Source organism: Penicillium psychrosexuale, assembly GCF_028828465.1.
Source record: "Penicillium psychrosexuale strain IBT 29551 chromosome Unknown utg000004l, whole genome shotgun sequence".
NCBI classification, from domain to species: Eukaryota; Fungi; Ascomycota; class Eurotiomycetes; order Eurotiales; family Aspergillaceae; genus Penicillium; species Penicillium psychrosexuale.
The window spans coordinates 3,864,091-3,882,272 of record NW_026643189.1 but is presented as its reverse complement, the minus strand read 5'-3'; the positions used below and the strand labels follow the sequence as shown (position 1 = coordinate 3,882,272).

Here is an 18,182-nt window from a genome sequence, read left to right as displayed (position 1 = left end):
CCCTCCCCTTCCTAGTTTTGTAGGTAGACGGCAGAAAAGGACGGAAAACGACTTCCCTATGTAAAACCTTTGGTTTGATAGCGTACAACGTGAATGCGTTGATAACGTACTTCATAGGCGCAGTCCCTCCAACAGCACTTTGTACATCTTGCGCTTCTTGCGGTAGTTTTGCTGCAAGCGGGCACGAGTATGCCCAAGTATCTGTGCCACGCGAGGGAATATGGTCTTCTCTGCTGTCCAGGACAGAATGAAGATCCCGAATGCTAGCGCAAGTAGCCAGGACTTGAAACCATCAGACATGAAAGTCAGTTGCATCACCTCCGACACCCAGTTAGATGGTCTAAAGAGCATATAGCCCGAGACCAAGATGTTGACGATGATCGTACATAAGTACGGCACTAAACGATCATAGTCAGTATCTAGATGAGCAAGAAGGGGAAGTTAGTGGTGTGCTTCTTACCATTCTGAGTCATTGGTTTCCGGAATGGCGGACCCGCACTCAGAACAATGCTGATGAAGATGTACTGGAAACAGGAAAACAAGAACAAAGAGGTATTCTCTGAATTGAGAATGTTGCTCTTTTCTTTGTCCAATTGTGGCGGCAAGAACCTGCATTGTTTGTTAGAATAATTTTGATGGGTATATTGTAACGGTTACTGACCATGGCTGCAATTGAACGGTCTGGAAAACTGCAAATTGCGACAGCACAACTAGCAAGATCTGCCCGAGCAAAGGTGTCAATACCTTACGGGAAACAAGATCAGCAGTTGGCCGTTTCCGAGACATCGTGGGAGCAGGATCAGCCCAGCCCACTAGAATGAAATTAGCTCGAGGACTCGGATTTTAGGAGAGAGACCACTCACTGAAGACCGCAATGGGCATAATGAGCAGAAGATCGATAAAGAGGAACTTGAGGCCATTAGCGATATATCAAAACTGTTGGTAATAAGCCCACTTACCTGGAAATCACCAAGATTTGACCCCGACGTGTACAGGAAGCTGACCGAGGAGAACTGAATGGCGGAATAAAGACTCATGAACTTGAAACAGGAAAAGCTTGTCACCAGCGCAGCTCGACCCTCCCTGATCACCGTCGGAACACAGGAGATTTCGAACACGCGACTAGTAAAGGGTGCGGCAACGGACGCCTCGGCATCCGACAATGAAATACCAACATCTGCGGCCTTCAGAGCGCCACAATCATTGGCACCATCGCCGCAAAAGCCACAGCAGTAATCAATAGACTGAAGTTTCTCAACTAGTTCGTGCTTCTCGTCCGGGGACATACGGGCAAACACTTTGCCGCATACAAGTACCTATACAGTACACATTAGTTCGACGCATGGTAAAAAATGGTAATGGTTAGTACAACGGCTGCTTACCTTGTTGAGTACATCTTCATTCCCGAAGTCAACCAACCATCTAAAGGCATCACCCGTGACAGCAACAGAGTATTCACGCTCGGTGAAAACGTTTCCTGGAATTGACATGTCGACCTCCGCGTCGTTGAGTGGCTGCAATTCCATTAGCTGCTAATAATTGGATATAGGGAAAAGATATCTTACCAAGAGTGTTCTTGGGTCCAACCGGAGGTCGGAGTTGTCCACGCATTCCCATATGAGAGAAGCTTTAGGTGCAAGACCAGGCGCTGGAGATCGTTAATACTGAGCTATGGCATGGATTCGGTAAACAAACCTTCAATAAAGTGCGGGATAAAGCATAGCTCATCACGTCCAAGCATGTTGCATTCACGAGCAACACTGATGGCAGTCAAGATGTTATCACCGGTGCACATTACATTGCGAATCCCCGCCTCGTTCAACTCGGAAATCACACCGGCAGTACTGGGCTTCAACTTATTCTCGAATATGATGAAGCCCAAGAATTCCAGGTCAGATTCGGCTTCCGTCCGAGACATTTTTTGGACTTTTCTCCAGCTCAATTTTGGTTCGTATTTGGAAGCACAGGCAATCACACGGTATCCTTTGTGAGTGTAGTAATTCAGGAGATCTTCATAATCCGAAGGAACTGCAAAAGAAGTATATCAGCAATACAAGCTTATATAGAGAGGGTAGAAAGCACTGACGAGTTCCAGGAATACATATGTCCATGATGCTTTCTGGGGCACCCTTGACAAAGAAACTTGCTCCGTTGTCGCCAAATTTCCTGACAACGACACTTGCGCGGCGAAGATTGGAGACAAATTCGAAACTCCGCAGAACTCCAAGCTCGAGTGGGTTCTGAATATTGTTAGCCATCAAGTTGTGGCTTGAATATAAATCAACTCACATTTACATCACCATTAGTCTGTCCTTGAGGAGGCTTTGCAACTGACGGCGCTATAGTGTCATATTTGGGGCTTGTCTGGTCGGAAACATGATCCCCTCCCTCCTCAAACGTCCAGTTGGTAAATTGAAACATCTTGACATCGAGAGGATCTCCCAACAGCTCATCGTCCACTACCCTGAGGGAATGACACGTAGCCATGGCGTACATGATCTTCCTTTGCTTTTTGATATCGTATTCAGAGTTAGCATCGGGGGAAGGACGAAGAAACCCGTCAGTCGTCTCAGAGAGCAAGTCTGAAAATCTAGAGATTCATCTTCAGCGCCGGCTTAAGGGTCATACTTAGGAACAGACAAACCTATTAGCACGGGTAACTATACGCATTCCTAGGACATCCAGTCCGTCTTCTGTGAGGGTTCCTGTTTTATCAAAACAAACAATGTCCAGCTTTCCTCCCACGTTGACCCTGTTCTCATGTATTAGCGTCGAAGTTAAGACATTATTCATCGGAGGTCACTCACTTCTGTGGGCTGATACAGAATATGTTCTGTTTCTTCAGTCGTGAAAGTGCAAAATTGGTTCCGATGGTAAGTGTGGCTGGGAGAGCTGGCGGTACAACAATCGTGATCAGATCGAGGGCTCGAATTATGATCAGATGCCAAGCGAGCTATATTTCGTTGCATCAGCGGCCAACATAACCTTAGGAAAATCGTCGTTCCGAGCATTAACTTACACCCAATCGAACAAAGTTAATGAATGAAGCAACGAATCCGATGAGAGCGACAATCCCCATCACGGCGATGTAGCGGAACGAGTCTCGGTAGAACTTGAATCCAGAGGGTTTCGGAAAAAGCATCGATCGAACTAAAGCCCCCTTGGTTGTCGAAAAGCCAGTTCTCATGACAATTGCCAATGCTACTGCTTCATCGTCATCAACATTCTGGGGTCGTCTAGCCCGAATTACTTTGGTTCCGCTGAAGAGGAAGTGTTTAGCAACATGGGGGTGGATAGAAGGGGTACTGAGATCGAGATATTGGATGGCGTCATCGGTGAGTGGTGTTTTAGACACGGGGACGGATTCACCTGGTCAAGTTAGATGTATGCATCAATACTGAGGGTTTTTACGAACCAGTGAGCATGCTCTCATTCACAATGCAGTCACCTGACAACAAGATACAGTCACACGGGACCTGGTGAAGCGATGGGTCGGAAAATTCATAAACATCACCAGGAACTAGTTCTTGGGAGGAAACGGACCGCCCTGTATATACGATCAGTTTACATTCAGTGAGATGATACATCGAACAAACTCACAGAATCCACTTCTTAGAACGCGAACATCACATTCGAAAAGAGATATCTCCCTGAGCCGACTCATAGTCTATAGTAGCGTTAGTTTCAGATAATGGTCCCATTCTTGGGCTGAACGCACTGATTTCGTCTCTAGCACAGTCGTTGCTATGCTGAAAAACGATATAAGAAAGATACAGACGGCGTAGTAGTAGTACTCATCCATGGACCACAGAACGAGACTTGCAATCTGGAAGATATAAAAAGGATGAAATGCCTATATACTGTCAGATATATTGATGGAACAACTAGAAGGAAAACTGACCTCGTCGACGAGAAGCTGAGGAATTGTCTTTGCATCAATTTCGATGTCGTTACTTCCGAATATCTGTTCCCTGCTGTCTCGTTCATCGGCATCCAATCCACTTCGCATGACCTTGGCATTAGTCCACGAAGGATCTTTCCAGCCGCTTATCAAGCAAAATTTATCCTCGATTGGATGATAGAAGAACTTCAGATATCGATAGTCGATGAAGTGCAGAGAGGTAATAGTCGGGTCATTATCTTCATCGTAGGTGTGATTCAGTGAGTCGGCGAAGACCGTGGAAAGCGGACGTCCATAAGGCTGGCTGCCAACTTTGTGGATGGTGAATTGGTTCCATTGGTCCTACCATGATACCATGGTCAGATGGTTAATGTATGGGATTGAAGTTCACAATCTTACCTCGATAGCCACCCATTGACATTTTCCTAATGGGGTTGCCTTCCCAACTAACTTTACCCGCCATCGTGGCAGCCATCGGAAGAGAAGCCAGGCAAATCCACCGGTCAAGATGCAAAGGGCAATATAGACAGCAAACCCTCCTGAACTCGTGGAGAACCCAGCAAAGACAGCCGTCAAATCTTCCGAGGCGAGATAGACTTTTTGATTCAACCGACTGCCGGATCGTCGGTCTCGGCCATATGAGCTGGCGGACAGGTAGCGAGAAAGAAGTGGATGTTCAACCGAGTCGCGGGAGGTAGACATCCGCTTAGACACAAAGGATCCCCTGACTGACTCAACATCTGCATCCCCAATGCCGTGTAGAGATTCTTCATAAAGCTCGCTTTGCTCGTCCACTGCAGATTCGTTCGACAATTCTGCGAAGTCTTCCCCGTCCTGGAAGTATGTAAAGCTCACCGTAGAGCCTGCTCGGTTACGGCGGTGCGCGAACGAGGCGACGCTTGAAGGGATGCTTTCCGAGATCGGGCCATCGAAGACCTAGTGCGAGTCAGATCCTGCGCTGAAGTCTGCACGTGAGAATAGAGATTTGACATACCTCATTACGGGCCATCTCCACATCCGACACGGCGCTCACACTAGAGAAGTATCAGCAGGGATTGAAGGGTCGAGTTGGGTAGGAAGGGAGCATAGCAACCTGCTTCGCATGGAATCGCGTCGCATTCTGTTTCGAGGCATAGATAGGTCCACGGGACCAGTCCCCGAGGGAGAGTGCGGACGGGGCATGTTTAAGAGGTCAACTCGGCCGATTCACAAAGCCAAGAGCCTTGCAGAGTGTCGTATTATGGGGCTTTCGTAAAGTCGTATTTCACCGACACTGGACCGAAGGAAAACATTTATCGTAGAGCGCGAGTTCGCACAAAAGCAGGGTGTGATCTGGAGCTTATCGGCGTCCCACAGCGGAGAGCGACTTATCTCCATGTGACTGTCCGATAGCTTTGGCTTACTAATTATATCGGACCAAACTTTGAAATCCCCCATGCAGGGCATCCATATAAAGTTGTATACGATAACGGCTTCTATATGCCATTGTGTATATTGACAAGGTTCGATAACAATCTAGAAGAACGGATGAGTCTTGGCATCTTATGTCTGGACTTTAACGGACATCTCATTGGCCACTGAATCATCGACGGGGTTTCGATCTGGAATGATACAGGAGGATCTACATAGCCCTGCTCAAGGCCCCGAAGTATTTCAATCCTTGTGTATTTACCCAAATGACAAAAAGTACCTTTGTACATCATCCTACGCGAGTCTTGAACGTCATCGAATTTCATGCAGCCTAGGCAAAACAAGCAACTTGTCCACGGGTGTAAAATACCCGTTTCTATAAATATATATCGCCTATTCATGGGGGCGAATCTCGTCCTAGACCTATTTTCTTACCAAGCAATCCAAAAAAAACCACATATAGCAGGCGAAAGGGCCAAGAATCACAGTCATATAGAAATAATTCCCAGTTCCATAGCCATATTTGGAATTGGAGAGAGGGGTAATGGTCCAGGACGCCACCGGGAGCGATCAGATCGAAGATGATCACAGAAGACAAGATATCAAGACTCCTTGACATGGAAACGACAAGATAGAAGGAATAAGAAAGATAAAATAAAGCTGTGTCCAGCGTAACAAGGCGCGACAAATCAAAAGCGTATCAAAAAGGTATTGTTGGGAGAATTTGCAGTCTTTGCAGGCTCAACCAGAACCGTCCCGCCAAGCCCCTCGGCCACAGGGCGCTAAGGATCCCACCATCTTCCAGACTCTCTTCCCCCAAAACTGAACGGGTATCAAATTCTTCCTTCTTTCTCTCTCCTCACCTCATTCCCTCTTCCTGCCCCTTTTCATTCCCCGTTCATCATGTCTGAGCCCATCAGAAATAAGAAGGCGGACTTCCCGGTCGCACCGTAAGCATCCCCCCTCCTCCCGTTTTTTTTTTCCCACCCTTATCAAAAGCAAAAAAAAAAAACATGGATGCTGACTTGCAGAAGGACCCCGCAAAACACGCCGGCCAACAATGCTCCTATCTCATCTCACGCCCAGCAGCCTGGTGTATCCAGCATCGAGGAGGGTAAGTCATCTCTTTTCTCGTATTCACCGACATTTCTTTGACCGTGCTTTCTGTTCTAGAAACCTTTGACAAAGCTACGGCTGCCTCGCTCTTTGCCCGCAACCCTGCTTTGGTATCCATGATCCAAGGCAAGTTGGGTCAACTCGTCGGCCGCTCGTCAGGCTACATCGAATCTCTCCCCCCCTCCGTCCGCCGCCGTGTCGCTGGATTGAAGGGTATCCAGAAGGAGCACTCCAAGCTCGAGGCCCAGTTCCAAGAGGAGGTTCTGGAACTTGAGAAGAAGTACTTCGGCAAGTTCACGCCCCTGTACCAGCGTCGTTCTACTATTATCAACGGCGGCATCGAGCCGACCGAGGCCGAGGTTGAGGCCGGAAAGGAGGATGAGGAGAGTGATGAGGAGGAGACTAAGGAGGAGCCCAAGAAGGAGGAGGGTGAGGCTGCGAAGGGCATCCCCGAATTCTGGCTTTCTGCCATGAAGAACCAAATCTCGCTGGCTGAGATGATCACCGAGCGCGATGAGGAGGCTCTCAAGCACCTCACCGACATTCGCATGGAGTACCTTGACCGACCCGGATTCCGCCTCATTTTCGAGTTCTCTGAGAACGAGTTCTTCACCAACAAAACTATCTCCAAGTCATACTTCTACAAGGATGAGAGTGGATACGGTGGCGATTTCATTTACGACCACGCCGATGGATCCCAGATTGACTGGAAGGAGGACCAAGACCTGACCCTCCGCCTGGAGAGCAAGAAGCAGCGCAACAAGAGTAAGTCCACTCGAATATTGGGATGCTATGTGGAAACTGACAGCTGACGCTCCTTTAGACACCAAGCAGACCCGCGTTGTTAAGATCAGTGTGCCTACCGAGTCCTTCTTCAACTTCTTCTCACCCCCACAGCCACCTGCCGAGGATGACGATTCAGTCGCCAGCGACATTGAAGAGCGTCTGGAGCTTGATTACCAGCTCGGTGAGGATATTAAGGAGAAGCTCATTCCCCGTGCCATTGACTGGTTCACCGGTGAAGCTCTCCAGTTCGAGGAGCTCGGTGAGGATTTGGAGGGTGATGAGTTTGAGGATGACGATGATGAGGATGAGGATGAAGATGAGGACGAGGAGGAGCTCGGGTCAGACCGTGAAGTGGACGAGGAGGACACAGACGAAGAGGTATGGCATACCACACCCACCGACTCAGATCACTTGCTAACTTCGTTCCAGGATGGTACTTCCAAGCCCAAGAAGGAGGCCGCCGAGTGCAAGCAAAACTAAACGAAAAAAGAGTTGCCGGTGGAGAATGCCCAACGTGAGATTATTCGTACTCTCTGATATTTTGCTTTGCTTTCTGCCTTTTTGTGCCCCCCTGCGTGACCTCTCTATCTTCTAATACTCAATCAATACTTGACATAATCGGTGTGTAATTCTCAGTTCCGACGCTGTAAGGATTTGGACCCATAGCTGAGACCCCTGGACTGTCTTATAAAAGCGTAGTCTACGGGTATGTGGCTATTCTGGTATGTATACTTGATATCCAATAATCAGGAGGCAATACCAGAGACAATACCTACATGTAGGTATTAAAAAGTCTCAGGTACAATACGACTTTCTCCTTCATAAGTAATAGTAGCATAACTACGGAGTACATGTAGTAAATAGGAGTATAATGTACATACTAGTACGTAAACATAAGGTACAGTGTAGACCAAGTAGGATGGCGGTGACAGGCTGTGGGGTGTGCCGCCCCCCCCCCAGTATATTCCCTAAGCTCCTTCAGGGGCTCTCGCTAAATGGCCAGCTGTTAGTCTCACTCAAGGGTTTTCTTTTTCACCTCCATCTAATTCTTATCTTCAATCTTTTTATTCTATTCTTTTGAAATATGAGATGAGGGGTTGAGAAATCCCCCTGTCTTTGGACTACCTGAATCGCCTTGAACCTTCGATGCCCTACCTCCGAAAACACCCATCATCCCCGGAGCTTCTGCAAATATCCCGCTTTTATTGCATCAAAAACGATTAACGACCTACATTCCATATGGCGCACACCTATGAGGTCGGCACGCGGGCCTGGCAGCCCGACCCGACAGAAGGATGGCTGGCATCCGAGGTGAAGGAGAAGCTGGAGGATGGAGAGAAAGTGCAGCTAATCTTTGAGTTGGAAAACGGAGAGGTAGGTGCCCTTGGAATACTGGACGCTGGCTGCGCAGTCCTGTCTCTCGAGTTTTCCGGGGTTGCTGACACTGTCTTGATCGGGGCAGACAAAAACGTTGGAGACCACGCAGGCCGAGCTGAAGATCGATAACAACCCCAAACTACCTCCGCTCATGAACCCTGCTATGCTTGAAGCAAGCGAAGATCTGACGAATTTGTCTCACCTGAACGAGCCCGCTGGTTAGTCTTGCTCCTACGTGTCCAGTGCCACCCTCATTGCTGACGGCCCTTTGAAGTCCTCCAGGCTATAAAACTCCGCTACGCTCAGAAGGAGATATATACCTACAGTGGTATCGTTTTGATCGCAACCAACCCCTTTGCCCGAGTCGATTCGTTGTACGTGCCGCAGATGGTGCAGGTTTATGCTGGGAAACAACGTGCCTCGCAGGCGCCTCACCTGTTCGCAATTGCGGAGGAAGCTTTCTCGTAAGAATCGTCCAGCTGTTACATCTCTGAACTTGATTTCGCTCACACTTTTGATACAGTGACATGCTTCGCGATGGAAAGAATCAGACGATTGTGGTTTCTGGTGAATCCGGAGCCGGTAAGACCGTGAGTGCCAAATATATCATGCGCTACTTTGCGACTCGCGAGTCTCCCGATCAGCCTGGAAAATATACCAGCAGCCGCGCAGATGCAATCAGTGAAACCGAAGAGCAGATCCTAGCTACTAACCCGGTCATGGAAGCGTTCGGTAACGCCAAAACCACTCGTAACGACAACTCCTCCCGTTTCGGCAAATATATCGAGATCATGTTCGATGACCGAACGAACATCATCGGAGCTAAGATCCGGACCTATCTTCTTGAGCGGTCGAGACTCGTCTTCCAGCCTCTCAAAGAGCGCAATTACCACATCTTCTACCAGCTGGTAGCGGGTGCTTCTGACGCGGAGAAACAGGATCTGGGTCTCCTGGCTGCTGAAGACTTTGAGTATCTCAACCAAGGTGGTACTCCAGTAATCGACGGTGTTGATGACAAGGCCGAATTCGAAGCGACTAGGAAGTCGCTGGCTGTGATTGGTGTGCCGCAGGAAGACCAGACAGGCATCTTCCGCGTTCTCGCTGCTTTGCTACACCTCGGCAATGTCAAGATCACAGCTACTCGCACGGATTCGTCAGTTTCGTCGACCGAGCCTGCACTTATCCGCGCGTGTGAGATGCTTGGAATCGATGCTACTGAGTTTGCGAAGTGGATCGTGAAGAAGCAACTTATTACGCGTGGTGAGAAAATTACCTCCAACTTGACACAACAACAGGCCTTGGTTGTCCGAGACTCCGTCGCCAAGTTTATCTATTCCAGTCTATTTGATTGGCTAGTGGAGAAGATCAACCGCCGCCTCGCTACTGATGAAGTGCTTGAGCAGTTCAAATGCTTCATTGGTGTTCTTGATATTTACGGGTTCGAACATTTCGCCAAGAACTCTTTCGAACAATTCTGCATCAATTATGCCAACGAGAAGTTGCAACAAGAATTCAACCAGCATGTGTTCAAGCTTGAGCAGGAAGAATATGTCCGAGAAGAGATCGATTGGACATTCATTGACTTTTCGGATAACCAACCTTGTATCGATCTTATTGAAGCGAAGCTCGGTGTCTTGGCCCTCTTGGATGAAGAGTCTCGACTTCCTATGGGCTCGGATGAGCAGTTTGTCATGAAGCTTCACCATCACTTTGCCGCTGACAAGCAAAAGTTCTACAAGAAACCTCGCTTCGGGAAATCTGCATTCACCGTCTGTCACTATGCAGTCGATGTTACTTATGAATCTGATGGATTTATCGAGAAGAACCGTGACACTGTGCCAGACGAGCATTTGGAAGTGTTGCGCAATTCTTCCAATCCTTTCATCAAGGAGATTCTAGAAACTGCTGCGGCCGTTCGTGAGAAGGACTCTGCTGCTATGTCATCTAAGCCAGTTGCAGCAGCTCCAGGGCGTCGGATTGGCGTTGCGGTCAATCGCAAACCTACGCTTGGAGGAATCTTCAAGTCTTCGCTGATTGAATTGATGCACACCATCAACAACACAGAAGTTCATTACATCCGTTGCATCAAACCCAATGAGGCAAAGGAATCTTGGAAATTCGAAGGTCCTATGGTTCTCAGTCAGCTGAGAGCTTGTGGTGTCCTGGAAACTGTCAGAATCAGTACTGCTGGCTACCCGACACGATGGACTTATGAGGAATTTGCCGTCCGTTACTACATGTTATGCTATTCCTCGCAATGGACCTCGGAGATTCGGGATATGTGTCATGCAATCCTTCGAAAGGCCCTGGGAGATGAGAAGCAAGATAAGTATCAACTTGGTCTTACTAAAATCTTCTTCCGAGCTGGTATGCTTGCATTCCTGGAGAACCTCCGAACGTCCAGGTTGAATGAATGCGCCATTATGATTCAGAAGAACTTGCGTGCCAAGTATTACCGCCGCCGCTACCTCGATGCTCGTGACTCAATTCTCACCACTCAGGCCTTCATTCGAGGTTTCTTGGCACGGCAGCAGGCCCATGAGATTCGCCGGACCAAGGCTGCTACTACCATCCAGCGGGTCTGGCGTGGCCAGAAGGAGAAGAAGCGGTACAATCAAATCCGCAAAAACTTCATTCTCTTCGAGTCTATTGCCAAGGGATTCCTGTGCCGACGCAACATCATGGACTCTATTAATGGAAATGCGGCTAAGGTCATTCAGCGTGCTTTCCGCTCCTGGGTTCAAATTCGGGCCTGGAGACAGTATCGCCGCCATGTTATCATTATCCAAAACCTCTGGAGAGGAAAACAGGCAAGAAATTCTTACAAGAGACTTCGCGAGGATGCCCGTGATCTCAAGCAGATTTCTTACAAGTTGGAGAATAAGGTGGTTGAGTTGACCCAGTACTTGCAATCTCTCAAGCTTGAAAATAAAACCTTGGTTTCACAGCTGGAAAACTACGATGCCCAATTGAAGTCATGGAGAACCCGACACAATGCCTTAGATGCTCGCACGAAGGAGCTCCAGGTTGAAGCAAACCAGGCTGGTATCACCGCGGCCCGGTTAGAGGCGATTGAAGAGGAGATGAAAAAGCTTCAACAAAGCCACACTGAGGCTCTGGCTACCATCAAGCGCCTCCAAGAAGAGGAGAGGATATCCCGTGACGCTCTTACAGTCGCTGATGACGAGTTGGGGCGCCTCAGGCTCTTGGATTCTGACCATGAGAAGGATAAGATTGGTCTCCGGCAGCGGATTTCCGATCTCGAGGAACAGCTCGAGGCTGCGAAGAGATCTGTGCCTTTGCACGGCATGAACGGCGATGGTCTATCCAACGGGGGCGCAGTCTTGAGCACTGCCCCGGGCTTGATCAACCTGGTATCTTCAAAGAAACCTAAGCCCAAGAGACGCAGTGTCGGTGCCGAGAGGATCGAGACGGATCGCTTCAGTGGTGCATACAACCCTCGGCCTGTTTCGATGGCGGTCACCCCTGGATCTATGATGTCCCGTCAAAATGCAGCCATCTCTCCTGGTCTAGAGTCGGTCGAGATGGAACTCGAGAACCTACTTTCCGAAGAGGAAGAATTGAATGAGGAAGTTGCCATGGGTCTTATCCGCAACCTGAAGATTCCGCTCCCAACTTCGACACCGCCTCCAACTGAAAAGGAAGTCTTGTTCCCAGCATACCTGATTAACCTTGTTACGTCGGAGATGTGGAACAACGGATTTGTTAAGGAGTCGGAGCGATTCTTGGCCAACGTTATGCAGTCTATCCAGCATGAAGTTATGCAGCATGATGGGGACGACGCGATCAACCCCGGTGCCTTCTGGTTATCCAACGTGCACGAAATGCTATCATTTGTCTTCCTGGCCGAGGATTGGTATGAAGCACAGAAGACCGAGAACTACGAGTATGACCGCCTGTTGGAGATTGTCAAGCATGACCTTGAGAGCTTGGAATTCAACATCTATCACACTTGGATGAAGGTCTTGAAGAAAAAGCTGTACAAGATGATTGTTCCAGCCATCATCGAGTCTCAATCACTTCCCGGCTTTGTCACCAGTGAAACGAATCGTTTCCTTGGGAAGCTTCTGCCCTCCAATAATAACCCAGCCTACAGCATGGACAACCTCCTCAGTCTATTGAACGGTGTTTACAAGGCAATGAAGGCCTTCTACCTTGAGGACGCCATCGTCCTCCAGACTGTCACGGAGCTCTTGCGCTTAGTTGGTGTCACTGCTTTCAACGATCTCCTCATGCGACGTAACTTCCTGTCATGGAAGCGTGGTCTGCAAATCAACTACAACATCACTCGTATTGAGGAGTGGTGCAAGAGTCATGATATGCCAGAGGGGACGTTGAAGCTGGAGCATTTGATGGTAAGATTCCTTGCTTTATATTCATTTCGGTATTATACTAACGCCTACATAGCAAGCGACCAAGCTTCTGCAGCTGAAGAAGGCTACTCTGAATGATATTGAGATCATTCAAGACATTTGCTGGATGTAAGTGGACCCAAGTGTCATCTCCCACGACTTCACATGACTAATTTTGTGCAGGCTGTCTCCAAACCAAATCCAGAAACTTCTGAACCAATACCTGGTGGCAGATTACGAACAGCCCATCAACGGCGAGATCATGAAGGCCGTCGCTTCTCGCGTCACAGAGAAGAGCGATGTGCTCCTCCTGGCTCCGGTAGACATGGAGGACAGTGGCCCGTACGAGATCGCCGAGCCGCGTGTCATCACTGCCCTGGAGACTTATACTCCATCCTGGCTACAAACACCGCGGTTGAAACGACTTGCTGAGATTGTGTCCGCGCAAGCGATGGCACAGCAAGAGAAGCTCGAATGGGACCATGGGATGGTTGAGGAATAGATCTGTACTGTTGTATATTAGACTTAGGGATTTCCTGTGAGCTACGGATTACGACTTGCCTGGATTATCCATGGCCTTTGCGATACAGTGTTGCGCGTGATTTTCGTTTGTTTCAATTGCATATGACATCTTGGCTTATAGACCAGAAGAGGTTGCTAAGAGAATTCCTGTAATGAGTTTTCCTCTTCTAAAACATAGACGACAATCCAAATACAAAAATGGAATGCCCGAAGGGTTTATTGTCCCCAGTAGAGCAATTGATGTGTACGTTTTTTCTTTTTCTTCTTGATTTCATGAATTTTGAACATATACTATGGATTAATTCTCACCTCCTATCGTCGGAGTGCTACAATGGCTACCCCGAGGTGGAGAAAAAGAAAATAAGAAACGAAACCAAAGAAAGGAACTTTCGAAGATATATATCCATGCAGTCCTTAGATAGGGTCAGGTGATCCCAACATGTATGAATCCCAGCACCGTCAATATATGCAATCAGCGATAGCACAGTGGGGCACACTATTATCTGCGACTTGCAACATCCAACCCATACCAACCCATACCATCACCTACCAATCTAAAATACATACACAGTCAAAATGGCCATCACCACGCTGAACTTCATCACCGGCAACAAAAACAAGCTCGCCGAGGTGCAGGCTATCCTCGGTAAGGTCATCGAGGTGAACAACCAGGAGGTCGATGTCCCCGAGATCCAAGGCACAATCGAAGAAATCGCCAAAGAGAAGGCCAGACGCGCCGCCGAAGTGGTAATTTCTTCCTAGACTTTTCATGCTAAAATTGCATTTGCTTACGACGGAATAGATCAATGGACCTGCCTTGACCGAAGACACTGCCCTGGAGTTCCATGCGCTCAAGGGTCTTCCTGGGCCATACATGTATGTCTTGGCTATATTAAGGCTTACTTACTATGTGATAATAGTACTGATGATTGCCAGCAAATCTTTCATGGAGAATCTGGGCCACGAGGGCTTGAACAAGATGCTCGATGGCTTCGAGGACAGAACTGCCGAAGCTGTGTGTACCTTTGCCTTTTGCGAGGGCCCCGGCGCAGAGCCGATTATTTTCCAGGGAAGAACTGAGGTGAGGCTAATACAGTCATTTCAAATTTGGATATATCTAACTGTGGTTGATGTACAGGGTACTATTGTACGGCCCAGAGGCCCAGCAAAATTCGGTAAGTGAACATCAAACTGAGGTCCGCAGAGAATCAAAATCAAGATCTGATATATGACAGGCTGGGATGCTATCTTCGAATATAATGGCAAGACATATGCCGAGATGGACAAAGACGAAAAGGTAAGAACGGTCTTATTTTCCCGTGAAAAAAGCCATGTACTAAGAGCCCTGCGAACAGAACAAGGTCTCGCACCGGTACAAGGCGCTGGTGAAGTTGCAGCACTGGCTAGCCGACCAACAGTAAATGGGTATAGAACTCGGCCCGCAGAAGACCATAGAAGAATGTGAAACGAAGATCAAAAATTGTATATGGCCTGGCGCATTCCTTCAATCCGCATTCTGCGCATGCGACTGCTTCCACGAATCTACCCATTGCGCGATCCGCTGGCAGTTCGAGTCTACATCTGCATCCTGCTCGCTGTTCAACTCGACCACGATCTCTTCGTCGAATGCCTCCCGCGCTTCGTCTGATAGGACGCCGAAGATTTCCGCGTCGACGTTCTCTTCTAGCTTTTTCTCATGGTAGCCCCTTGGAATATGTTAGTTTGACGGCGTAGATATGTTGCGAGGTTGGTTGTCATACCGGGAGGAAAGTCGGTCGTAAAGAACATCTGTAGTGGGGCAGCGGAGGACAACGACGAGATCGATCCAGGACTTAGGGAAGAGGTCACAGGCATGCCAGTCGATCAAGTAGCCGCCATTAGGAATTTCATCTTCAAGGGCATCGAGGAGCTACATCGCGCATGGATTAGCATGTGAAATGTTGAGTCTTGAACCAATGGTGGGAAGAGGAGCTTCCAGTTCAAGAGAAGAGCTTGTAGGAACCTTTCTCACCTTATCCTCGTCGACAACCCAGGTCTTCAATTCCTCGTCGTATTCATCGAAGCATCCACGGTCCTTTGCGACCTGGTTAATGGATAGGTGCTTCAAGCCGATCTCTTGCGCGAGTTGTTCGCAGTGGACGGTCTTCCCCACGCCGGGGGTGCCGGTGATGATCACATTTGGAGAGGTGCGCATAGTTTCTTAATGGATAGAGATCTTGAAGTGGAATTGTAAATTGTAGATTGAAAATGGTTTCCCCAGATGAAATAATTCCATCGGACTAATTTTCCTCCCGGCTATCTTATCGTGGAGGGGTAAGGTACCGCATTTGGAATGTATAAAAGACATTTATAGAAACTTGTAACTATGTGTTTTTTATTTAACTAACATGATACAAATGATATGCATTGTTAATGGAATCGTTTGATTTTATGCGGCTTCATGTTCCGGGCTGGTTGTACATAGCCTAGTACCAATTAGCATTAGAACGATGAGAATTGAACAATCACTCACTTGAGAAGCTCGAATATCTTGTACTTTTGCAGATAAGGCGTTCCTCTGCGATATGCTTTGAGTAGACGAGTTGGATCTGAGGGCTTGACAAACGTCCCGAGCAAGCGCTGCATTGCAGGAGAAGTCTTGAACATGGGGTCGAATACCAGCAGATTTGCGCTGCCGTTGTCTCGGATTTCAAATCCTACAATTGTCATAGAATGACCTGGCTCAAGTTAGATAGAGGTATATAGGTTTGAAAGTTACAGAAAGTTGTACCTTGATGCTGGAAGTATATCGGAGGGAGATCAGTCTGAACGATCTTCGCATCGTCGTCTGGTGAGCACGCTGATCGGAAATATTCGGCGACATCAATGTAAAGAGCCTCATAGGCCCGAACGTTGCCTGATTCTGACAGACTCCGGGCTTCACATCTAGATATAGGGTCAGCGGGATCGAATCGAAGCAGGCTAGACAACTCACGGGATTCCTAGACTCATGAAAAGCGCTTGTGCCTAGGTACTCATTAGGTATAGCAGATAATCAATACGGAAAAAAGACTTACTTCAGGCGTACCAATAAACTTGCGCGTATTTTTGATACCCCCTGTCTCAGCTCTTCCAGAGCTATTGAACCCCATATCCCAGGCCGACTCAATCATATCCTGCAACTCCAGGATCGTTGGCCCCTTATTTGGAAAGTGCTCATAGCCAAAGCTACGAGACTTTTGCAGCCAAGAAACCAGCATTTGAATATTGCGATAGCCACAAAACCCGCCTTCCCGACGCATCTTGCAGATATGGCGGACTTTGGGGCTACAGAATAATGCCCGCTGGACAGATTTGTCCTGTTCACACAGCCGAGCAAGAACAGGAATTAAGTTGTCGGTCTCATTTTCTACTGTCTCGCGCCGTGTGAGTTTGCCATCGGACGTGATTTGGGTTTGCTTTGATGTGCTGCCGCCCTTCTCCAGCATTTTCCTTAGCCATGAGGGCATTTTCTTCTCGTGGGCATGCGGACCCAATTCCGAGCGCTGGAAAGGGTTAGTACTTATCTTCAGAGATGCAAATCTGGGACAAATACCCCTAATCTCTTCGTCCCGTTGGCATTGGTTGTCCTTGGGGGACTGTGAGGCCGTGGTGTCTTGGCAGTGTTTACTCGCGAGGAGTCTCGTTGCATCCCACGCTTGCCTCCTTTGTGAGAGTTCAGCATGTCGAGTGAATCTTCATCATCAAAGTACCCATCGCCATGTACGTCTGTAGTTGAGCGTGCCGGTGTGCCCCCAGTATCATCCATGCCCTCCGCAACATGCAGATCCAGGTGACTGGAGAGCTCGGCAATTTCTATTGTCTCGCCACATCCATGTGGACAGTCGACATATTTGTCTGCGCCACCCTGGCTCACTGGCAGTGAAGCTGAGTTTTGGCCAGCGAGATCCTGCGGGTTATCCTGTATGGAACTAGCTAGCCCTGTTTCTGGGTGGCAGTATTCGATGTGTTGGGACACAAAATTAGCATCGGAGTCTGCGAAAGTGCAAAAGGGGCATGAGGCGGTGTTGTTGTCGGCCATGGAATTTTCGTCCAGTGCTGACATTGGAGGGGAAATTGTTAGGTTGATGCTGCAGACACCAAGATGAGTAGCAGATGTATATGTACAAAATGCAGAGAGAGAAAAAGAATGCCAAAGTTGATTACACAAAGAGCCAGAAGTATAGACAAAGGATTTAATTTGATGCCTAAACGGCCAGACAGCCCGTTTGCCGAGACCCACTAGGCGGAGTTGTCAGTTCATGCGGCGTACACATGCGCAACACACAACATACAACATACAATCTGTGTTATCTTTCATTCCATATATTAATGAACCTTGGAAGAGATATAATTATTGGTCTCTTTCTTGTCCTCTTTCTGATCCGTTTTTCTTTCCAGCCCTAGCCGAACTGGTCCAGCTCGCCTCTGAGAAGTGCTTCCCTTCATGACAGCCGTGGGCATTGAACTTCTTTGGCCTTTTTCTGGCCTCTTTTCATAGGAGTCACGTGGTCATGAATATCCGGGATTGACAGATTTCCCATCATTCCACGATGCCAAAGAAGGCGAACACTCTAGAGACCAGACTATAAAGTCTCTCTCCGCAAGATATTCAGTCTTCTTTTCGGGCGACGGCCAATGGGGCTGCTGGAGCCTCCGGATGGCACGAGGAATCGTGA

The 18,182-nt window shown here is 48.2% G+C and overlaps 6 protein-coding genes across 6 annotated transcripts; 3 read left to right on the top strand and 3 right to left on the bottom strand.

The window, feature by feature from the left end:
- Positions 1–111: 111 nt before the first annotated feature.
- On the bottom strand, positions 112–5,083 carry N7518_007340 (uncharacterized protein; the record flags this gene model as incomplete). The annotated part of the gene is made up of 20 exons (XM_057188267.1): positions 112–398; positions 461–609; positions 662–812; positions 864–909; positions 960–1,316; positions 1,383–1,514; positions 1,566–1,648; positions 1,696–2,028; positions 2,087–2,240; positions 2,290–2,590; positions 2,645–2,752; positions 2,808–2,953; positions 3,020–3,369; positions 3,416–3,547; positions 3,601–3,667; positions 3,719–3,853; positions 3,902–4,243; positions 4,301–4,837; positions 4,896–4,935; positions 4,995–5,083. 20 exons carry the CDS (start codon positions 5,081–5,083, stop codon positions 112–114), a joined length of 3,939 nt encoding a protein of 1,312 aa, XP_057039970.1.
- Positions 5,084–6,214: 1,131 nt separating this feature from the next.
- nap1 (histone chaperone NAP1) lies at positions 6,215–7,693 on the top strand (the record flags this gene model as incomplete). Its single annotated transcript, XM_057188266.1, has 5 exons — positions 6,215–6,261; positions 6,346–6,425; positions 6,485–7,192; positions 7,251–7,591; positions 7,643–7,693. The coding sequence occupies 5 exons, from the start codon at positions 6,215–6,217 to the stop codon at positions 7,691–7,693; spliced, it is 1,227 nt and encodes a 408-aa protein (XP_057039969.1).
- A 759-nt stretch (positions 7,694–8,452) lies between these two features.
- N7518_007338 (type V myosin) lies at positions 8,453–13,606 on the top strand (the record flags this gene model as incomplete). The annotated part of the gene is made up of 6 exons (XM_057188265.1): positions 8,453–8,587; positions 8,676–8,808; positions 8,865–9,054; positions 9,114–12,966; positions 13,019–13,092; positions 13,147–13,606. The coding sequence occupies 6 exons, from the start codon at positions 8,453–8,455 to the stop codon at positions 13,463–13,465; spliced, it is 4,704 nt and encodes a 1,567-aa protein (XP_057039968.1). The 3' UTR covers positions 13,466–13,606.
- A 455-nt stretch (positions 13,607–14,061) lies between these two features.
- On the top strand, positions 14,062–14,906 carry N7518_007337 (non-canonical purine NTP pyrophosphatase; the record flags this gene model as incomplete). Its single annotated transcript, XM_057188264.1, has 6 exons — positions 14,062–14,232; positions 14,288–14,361; positions 14,422–14,566; positions 14,624–14,660; positions 14,721–14,782; positions 14,841–14,906. 6 exons carry the CDS (start codon positions 14,062–14,064, stop codon positions 14,904–14,906), a joined length of 555 nt encoding a protein of 184 aa, XP_057039967.1.
- An 83-nt stretch (positions 14,907–14,989) lies between these two features.
- N7518_007336 (nucleoside triphosphates FAP7) lies at positions 14,990–15,679 on the bottom strand (the record flags this gene model as incomplete). The annotated part of the gene is made up of 3 exons (XM_057188263.1): positions 14,990–15,191; positions 15,246–15,394; positions 15,497–15,679. The coding sequence occupies 3 exons, from the start codon at positions 15,677–15,679 to the stop codon at positions 14,990–14,992; spliced, it is 534 nt and encodes a 177-aa protein (XP_057039966.1).
- A 234-nt stretch (positions 15,680–15,913) lies between these two features.
- On the bottom strand, positions 15,914–17,569 carry N7518_007335 (C78 family peptidase; the record flags this gene model as incomplete). Its single annotated transcript, XM_057188262.1, has 6 exons — positions 15,914–15,950; positions 15,998–16,202; positions 16,256–16,410; positions 16,460–16,491; positions 16,542–17,009; positions 17,060–17,569. 6 exons carry the CDS (start codon positions 17,567–17,569, stop codon positions 15,914–15,916), a joined length of 1,407 nt encoding a protein of 468 aa, XP_057039965.1.
- Positions 17,570–18,182: the final 613 nt, after the last annotated feature.